Source organism: Megalobrama amblycephala, linkage group LG16, assembly GCF_018812025.1.
Source record: "Megalobrama amblycephala isolate DHTTF-2021 linkage group LG16, ASM1881202v1, whole genome shotgun sequence".
Taxonomy (NCBI): Eukaryota; Metazoa; Chordata; class Actinopteri; order Cypriniformes; family Xenocyprididae; genus Megalobrama; species Megalobrama amblycephala.
The window spans coordinates 17,574,744-17,583,510 of record NC_063059.1 but is presented as its reverse complement, the minus strand read 5'-3'; the positions used below and the strand labels follow the sequence as shown (position 1 = coordinate 17,583,510).

At 37.8% G+C, this 8,767-nt stretch overlaps 1 protein-coding gene across 1 annotated transcript; it reads left to right on the top strand.

The window, feature by feature from the left end:
- Positions 1–5,720: 5,720 nt before the first annotated feature.
- Positions 5,721–8,403, top strand: lpar6a (lysophosphatidic acid receptor 6a). Its single transcript, XM_048161409.1, has one exon. The coding sequence runs from the start codon at positions 6,602–6,604 to the stop codon at positions 7,718–7,720; it is 1,119 nt and encodes a 372-aa protein (XP_048017366.1). The 5' UTR covers positions 5,721–6,601; the 3' UTR covers positions 7,721–8,403.
- Positions 8,404–8,767: the final 364 nt, after the last annotated feature.

Here is an 8,767-nt window from a genome sequence, read left to right as displayed (position 1 = left end):
TCAAAAAACTCAAAAATCAAAACGGGTCAAATTGACCCGCAACATAACACGAGGGTTAATGTAATAATTTATTTTGATGTAATTTAACTAAACCCAGAAAAATGAAATTTTGAAAAAAGAAATATAAAACAAATATATCAATGTACAGTATATTACATTTTATAGAAAAATTGTATTGCAAAATGCAAAACAAAAGCATTTTCACTGGTGGTGAGAGACCTACCAACATCAGTGTATATACATCACTTCCTCTTACATCTCTTTTTCTTAGATGTTACTTGGTTGTGCACTTTGCATCACTGCATACACTTTTTTTCCTTCCTACCGGTGCCCACAATTTTGCAAGAATTGCCAATGGTGCAACACTGACTCATGACGCAGTGTCTTTTCAGTTTGTTCAAACATGTTGCCACACGTTCTTTGTCAAGAACCAGCATCTCTTCTGAATTTGTGAATTGCAACATCAAATAAACACCTATTTCTCCCTTGACATACGAAAATTGAGGCCGTGTGCCATAAACACCAGCAAATACAAGAGCTTTCACAGAACTTTTTTTGGGGGGGAAAGGCAACCAGGTGGGAAAGATTTCACAAACTTGTATGACTTTCTTTCTTCAGTGCATGGAACACAAAAGGAGTTCTACCAGAAAGACTCGGGAAGCAAAGAAACATTTGAATACAATTTATTCAACAGTATGAATGTAAATATCAAAGATAAATGATAAAGTTCTTTGGCGTAGGCCCCGTCCATAGTACAATCCGGAGGGTAGCAGACGATTGCAGATCCTGCCTGAAGATGAAGGCAGGGGCGGAGCCTACCCCTGTTGTATGGACGGGGACCGACCTGGTGGTGGTGGGGAGAATGGGGGTGAGCGCCGGCGATGGTATCTGCGAACACGATAGTGGGTGGGAACAGAACTTATATACTCAGGTGACGTGTAATGATTGGTTAGAAAATGAGCAATGACGTGCATTAGAGTCTTCCGGGTAGAACTTCCGCTAAACGCTCCCATATCTTTAGCACAATGTTCTGGCTGCTATTTTGCCTATAATGGAAAAATGCACTATTTTCACAAGGGAAGATGTGCAGTCTACTATTGACTGGGCTAGTAAATGATTTTCATTTTTGGATTGACTATTCCTGCAAAAACTATAAGTGCAACTTTAGCAATTATGCAATTATAGTCCTCTTAAGTTAGACTTGGAAACAGTATGAAACATCTGGTACACATTAATGTGTTTCTATTTGCAAAAAGCAAACCATCAGCTATAGATTGTACACAAAATGTACCACATAATGGCAAAGTAGCCATCAGTAATATGCCCATATGTACTGTATTGTCCATTATATGCAGACCAACTGCCTGTAAGGCTAAATATTTAATGCGTTTCGACCATGGCAGCTATTAAACTAACCCAGCTATTAGCTGTCTTCTAATAAAATATTATGACCAAAGGGAAGCAGGAAGAGCAAACATACTTGATTTTCCCACAAATCACTTTGTCCTAATGAACAGATACAGATAAGTGCCTTATGTATACAATTTGTGAAATGTCATGTTCTAATGTAGGTTTAATTGATGGTATAAAGGGTTTTCACATGCCACACAAATCTGATTTGGTTTTCAAATCCTGATTATCTGTCCATACTGTCAATTCGTAAGTAATGAAATCTGATCTTTTTACTCAGTGTATAGTCAATATCCAGTGTTTCTACATTAGTTATACAGTAATTATGTAAGCATCAACACAATCCCAAACACTTGAGAAAAAGAAGTGCACATAATTGTATTGAATGTGCACTCGTAGTATATTTTTAAAACGCTGTACTTGCATATTTTATATTATTGAAGTAAAAGGCCATTTAAAGAGAGTACACTTTCATGACTGTTTCTTAAAAAAGTCTTTAAGTTATAGTTCACTCAAAAATTAGATTCCTGACGTCATTTTCTCACTCTCAAGTTGTTCCAAATCTGTACTAATTCCTTTCTTCTGCTGAACACAAAGATATTTTGAAAAATAGGGGTAACCAAACAGTTGATGGACCCCATAGAATGAAAAAAAGTGCTATGGAAGTCAGTGGGCTCCATCAGCTGTTTGGTGCCGTGATGAAGAGATCAGTGTTATTCACTTCACCTGTCAGTGGTCATAATGTTGCCTAATCGGTGTATTTATATACATGCAATTAAGTGTCTAAAAACATTACGTTCAGTTCGCACATAAGTGTATTCTATTACAGTATAGTATTTCTTTAAAGGGTTAGTTCACCTCACCCAAAAATGAAAATTATGTCATTAATTACTCACCCTCATTTCGTTCCAAACCCGTAAGACCTTCGTTCATCTTCGAAACACAAACTAACCCTTTAAAGGTGCCCTAGAATTAAAAATGGAATTTATCTTAAATAACAAGAGTTCAGTACATGGAAATGACATACAGTGAGTCTCAAACACCATTGTTTCCTCCTTCTTATATAAATCTCATTTGTTTAAAAGACCTCCGAAGAACAGGCGAATCTCAACATAACACCGACTGTTACGTAACAGTCAGGATCATTAAGTACGCCCCCAGTATTTGCATATGCCAGCTCATGTTCAAGCCATTAGACAAGGGCAGCCAGTATTAATGTCTGGATCTGCACAGCTGAATCATCAGACTAGGTAAGCAAGCAAGAACAACAGCGAAAAATGGCAGATAGAGCAATAATAACTGACATGATCCACGATATCATGATATTTTTAGTGATATTTGTAAACTGGTCTTTCTAAATGTTTCGTTACCATGTTGCTAATGTACTGTTAAATGTGGTTAAAGTTACCATTGTTTCTTACTGTATTCACGGAGACAAGAGCTGTCGCTATTTTCATTATTAAACACTTGCAGTCTGTATAATTCATAAACACAACTTCATTCTTTATAAATCTCTCCAACAGTGTAGCATTAGCCATTAGCCACGGAGCACTATCAAACTCATTCAGAATCAAATGTAAACATCCAAATAAATACAGTACTCACATAATCTGATGTATGCATGCAGCATGCATGACAAACACTTTGTAAAGATCCATTTTGAGGGTTATATTAGCTGTGTGAACTGTGTTTATGCAATGATAGAGTTGAAAGCTCGGGAGGGGGCAGAGAGCAATTAAAGGGGCCGCAGCCTGAATCTGGCGCATTTCTAATGATGCCCCAAAATAGGCAGTTAAAAAAATGAATTAAAAAAAATCTATGGGGTATTTTGAGCTGCAACTTCACAGACACATTCAGGGGACACCTTAGACTTATATTACATCTTGTAAAAAAACGTTCGATGGCACCCTTTAAGTACTCTTAATTCATGCTAAAGTGTATACTTTTCACAACAGTTGTCAGTGTGGAAAGAAAAAAAAAGTATTTAATAAGATTTTTACGGAAAATTGCACATGACATGTCAAAAAATTAAATTGTGCGCACGATTTACTAATTCGTTCCCTCGATTTACTAAATTGTGCGCACGATTCTTCAAAAACTTACACATGATTTACTATTTTGTTCCCTCGATTTATAAATCGTGTGCATTATTTATAAATCGAGGGAACAAAATAGTGAAATCGTGCAGACGTTTTAGTAAATTGAGGGAACGAGATATTAAATCGTGCTCACGTTTTAGTAAATCAACGGAACGAATTAGTAAATCGCGTACACAATTTAGCCTACTATTTTTTTCTTGCATGTCATGTCCTGGGCTTTGTAGATTTCAACACTATGCTGAACAATTTATTTTTAGCAAATATAATTTGCAAACAAAATGATTGAAATGCATTAACACACACACACACACACACATATATATATATATATATATATATATATATATATAATATATATTATAAATTATTCAAGGACAAGGTACTGTAGATGTCTGTAGTTTTTTTAAATGGCACGAGGGACAGCTAACACTGGTCCCCAGTCGAGCATACCTTGGCCTTTGCACAGTTTCCTGCTATTGAAATGAGATGCTTTGCGTTCCTGAGACATACGTTTCATCTAGTTGCAGTGCACAAATGAGAGTCTTGTTTTTATGTGTTCAGTGCTATGGTTTTGTTGGAGGTATTGCGTGCAGCAGACAATGACATGTCTGTTTTTCACCGAAAATGTCTCCCTGACCTTGGTGGTGTTTGTTTTAAGAGAGCCCCATGGGGAAGACAGAACAATGGCCATAAAACATCTTACATGTTTTACAGGGTCGGCACAGGCTTTCTGAATTATATTTTCATGTCAGTTCTGGTTTGAGTATTTTCGCTTCTTAACAAAATCTTGAACACTCTAGCATTGGTGATGTTTGCTTTGGTAATGTTGTCACACATAATACATTAGACATGAATATACATGTCAGCATGTTACAAACTGTCAAATCTCAGCCTCAAATGGCCGCACTAACAAAGCATTCGCTGACCAGGCTACAACTTTCCAAAAGTGTCAGTTTATGCCATTTAGGGAGTGTTTACTTATTCATTTTTTTTTTCTGTCCAAAGAAAAGTGAAGCATTTGAAATATCACAATGTTTGTAAGGTTTACAACATCAAATATTTGAGTTTTGTTTGAGAATTTTTGGCCTGTTTTATCACCTGCCAGTCTAAACACGTATTGGTTTGGAGGTTAAACTCCCTTTCTATGGAGAAATTGATTTATAACAATAAAATAATTTCTAACATTCTTTACCATCTTTTTTATATGAATGGTATGAATGACTAGAAATATATTGCATTTAATATGCATAATAAATGTCTATATATCAGTATTTTGTTTTATAATGTGCTGCTGTCTTTAAGTTTAATATGATTTTCTGCACTGGTTATTCATGGTCATTGAGGACTTTTGTCTAAAATTCCTAAATGAAAATGAATGAATGAATGAGAAAATACTAGCAGAACTACGATTCCTCTATTATTTAATCAAAGACTGATTCCTCAAAGTATTGCATAATACATTGCATGTTGTTTTTGAAAGTTACATGCAATGTGTCATAGGGTGTGGTGTAATCCAAAGTGCCTTGCCTAACCCAAACATAATGTCTCAAAACTGAAGGAATTTTTGCTGAGGTAGCTGGTTGTACTTCCGCTTTTTTTTTTTTTTTTTAATCTTTGTTATAGTTTGGAAAAGCACAGAGATGCAGTTTCTATGTTCATGCAATAAAATGAAATAAAGCTAGAGCTCTTTAATATTTAAATGATTTCTCTCCGACAAGTAGCAAAAGTCTCTTACTACTCAGATAAAATAATTATTATTATATTGTTTTTATGTTATATTATAATATATTACAATGCTCTTTGCAGTCAGATGGTGTAATTATGGCATCTACCAGCAGGGGCTAACTGGTCCATGCTAAAGCAAACTGTGACTCCCTAGTAATCTCCCTAGTAAGCTTACAACTCAAAAGTCTTTGTCAAGATACCAGTTAGAGATTTCAATATGAACTCAAACATTTGAACTCTCAATAAATTATTTCAAAGCCCCACTAACTGAGCTATTCTATCCACATTTTATAGCTCCAGGTTTCAAGACACACCATATGAGAACTACTCTTGATTTTATTTTTTCCCTTTGGGTAAGGTTTAACATTAAATCATTCAATAATAAATTAAAAGTTGTCAAAAGAGACAGTTTGCACCTTGCACACTGTATAATAATAATGTCTTGCTGTTTGGCTTCTCTGTTAGAGGAGGAGGGATCTATCCAGGAGGCAGGAGGAGCCATGGTTAGTCAGATACGTTAGTCATGATAACAACGGCTTGTAAAGTCCTCCACAGCACAGCTGCCTCTCTCCCGCCTCTTCAATGCACACAGCACAGAATGCCCCTGGGGCTACTGCTGACGGAGACACCAAGACAGAGCAGTGAGGAAGGGGGTGGGCCAACAGACCCTCGGTTGAAGCCAGTCTGACTCGCTCATTCGCACTGTCACACACTCAGGGAGTGCTGCATGCGGTCTACAGGTGCTCTACAATCACTGGACCATATTTGGGACTGAGAACAAAGAGAGCTAATTGAAAGGATACTTCAAGAAAAGTCAGGGAACAACAACTATTTTGGAATGCTTTAATTAGTATGTTGGAAAAAGAAGTTTGCTTTTTCTCAATTGGATATACTAGGAGTGGATTCTAACAGGACTACTCCCTTTGGCTTTGGTTTGCTTGTGGATGGTATTGCTCAAGTCAAAGCAGAGGAAAGAACTGTGTGAATTGAAACTTTGAAGTGAGTAACTTCTAAGCTTGGGGCAACAATCTTGTGGGGTGGCTGGGGAAAAGGGCAGGAGGAAGGGGGAGGGGAAGAGGTAGTTGGGGTCTGGCTCCAGTCTCTGGGGTGAAATGCCTTCAACATGAGGCTTTGTTGAAAAATGCCACAGAGAAGTGTTTGATCGCTTCAGTTTTGAACTGCCAGCAGAAAAAACACATTAAAGAGATCTATGTGCCCTTGAAGGCAAGACCATCTTGCGGTTGGAAACAATCTGTCTGCTGCACATGCTTTGTTTTTCCCTGTTGAATCGTGGATTGAGGGAAATCCTCTTATTGTGTAGTCTCGCCTAACTGCCACCCCATAGTGTGCCTTTGTTTCTCATTGAGATGTACAACACGACTGTTCAGATGGAGAGTTCGACTCAGAAGTGGGTTAGCAGCTTCAGCAACTTGGACAATAATTCTCTGCCGCTGAACACCACCAGCTGCCCGAAGAATGACAACTTCAAATATCCACTCTACAGTATTGTGTTTAGCATTGTCTTCATGGTGGGACTCATCACCAATGTAGCAGCCATGTACATTTTTACTTGTTCGCTGAAACTGCGCAATGAGACCACAACGTATATGATGAACCTTGTGGTATCGGACTTGTTATTTGTGCTCACACTCCCCTTGAGGGTCTTTTACTTCATCCAGCAGAACTGGCCATTTGGCAGTCTGCTCTGCAAGCTCTCTGCTTCACTCTTTTACACCAACATGTACGGGAGCATCCTCTTCCTAACATGCATCAGCGTGGACCGCTTTCTCGCCATCGTTCACCCCTTCCGTTCGAGAGGGCTCCGGACCAAACGCAATGCTAAAATCGTGTGTGCCGCCGTTTGGATTCTGGTGCTTTCTGGAAGTCTTCCAACAGGCTTCATGCTGGATAGTACAAACAAGCAAAAAAATAATACAATATCCTGCTTTGAGAACTTCTCCTCAAATCAGTGGAAGAGCCATCTCTCTAAGGTGGTGATCTTCATTGAGACAGTGGGGTTCCTTATTCCCCTGATACTGAACGTGGTTTGCTCTGCTATGGTGCTCCAAACTTTGAGGAGGCCGCAGACTGTCAGTCGAGGAGGGAAGCTGAACAAGAAAAAGATCTTGAGGATGATCATCGTCCACCTCTCCATCTTCTGCTTTTGTTTCATCCCCTACAATGTCAACCTTGTTTTCTACGCACTGGTGCGGACGAAAACCTTGGAGGGCTGCGCAGTGGAATCGGTGGTTCGGACCATCTATCCCATCGCTCTGTGCATCGCTGTGTCCAACTGTTGTTTCGACCCCATCGTCTACTATTTCACCTCGGAGACAATACAAAACTCCATTAAGAGGAAGTCTCAGATGAACCGTTCCTTGGATGTCAAGTTCTCGGAGGCCTTGCAGTCAGAGACGTCCTCCTCCCTTCATTTCAGCCTGAGGTCCATAAAGAACAAGATGTTCCATTATGAATCCAACGTATGAGGACATATATATATATATATATATATATTTATATATATATATATATGTTGGACAAATGGATACTTGCTCAACATCCTATCTTGTTCCAAATCTCAAAGTAAAGTGGATGTAAAGAAAATGCACAAAAAGCTCTCTGTGGTGGATGAAATATGGCATAAAACATGTGGATTATGCCCTAATTGGGTTTGTTAATATCTCTCTGGGCAATAAGTAAACTATGCCCTTTTAGAGGGATTTACCTCCCTCTTAAAGTCATCCTTCAGCCCAGTACTTGGGGGCACACCTGTTCTCAGTGGAAATCTATCCAAACATTTGGAATACTTAACTGTGGAGTAAGAGTAATACAAATATAGATCAACTGGAACTTGATTAAAGTAGACCAGAACCTGTAACTATATGTGAATGTACTTACATTTCCAGAATGGTAAGTGAATGTGGAAATAACATACTAAGATATAACCGCTATTTAATTAAACCCACAAACAAAATAGAATGATAATATTTTATGCAATGCCACATAAAAACACATTGACTGCCTGAAGTGTCATAATATTAACAAGCTGAAAACGATTGTTGGCACTTTATATAATGTTGTATATTAACTTTGCACTGACATTGATATTGTCATAATGCACTGTTTTTTCTGTTATAAATTTCACTTGAAAAATAAAGTTCTAAAATCATAGGTAGAAGTATTTATTTACACTACATCATTATCATTCCTTCTCCCTCTGTAATGTCCATTCAAAAAGTACAAGCCTACAATATTTGCAAAGTTCTCTTTTTTAATCTTTAAATATTCAGCAGTTACTATTTAAAGTCTTTACTCTCTACGTATATGCCATTGTAAATGTGTGTAATGCCACACTGATATAAAAGATGAAATTCTCTGTGTTGTCAGCCATCTCAAGTGGCTGATATTGACAAAGAACAGTCTCTCAGACTAAATGGAACATGAGAACAACATTTCAACCACTCAAAGTGTCAGTAACTGAAGAGTGTAACAGCTGTGCTTTATTCGTCTAGAACTAGCTCCGCAACACTGTA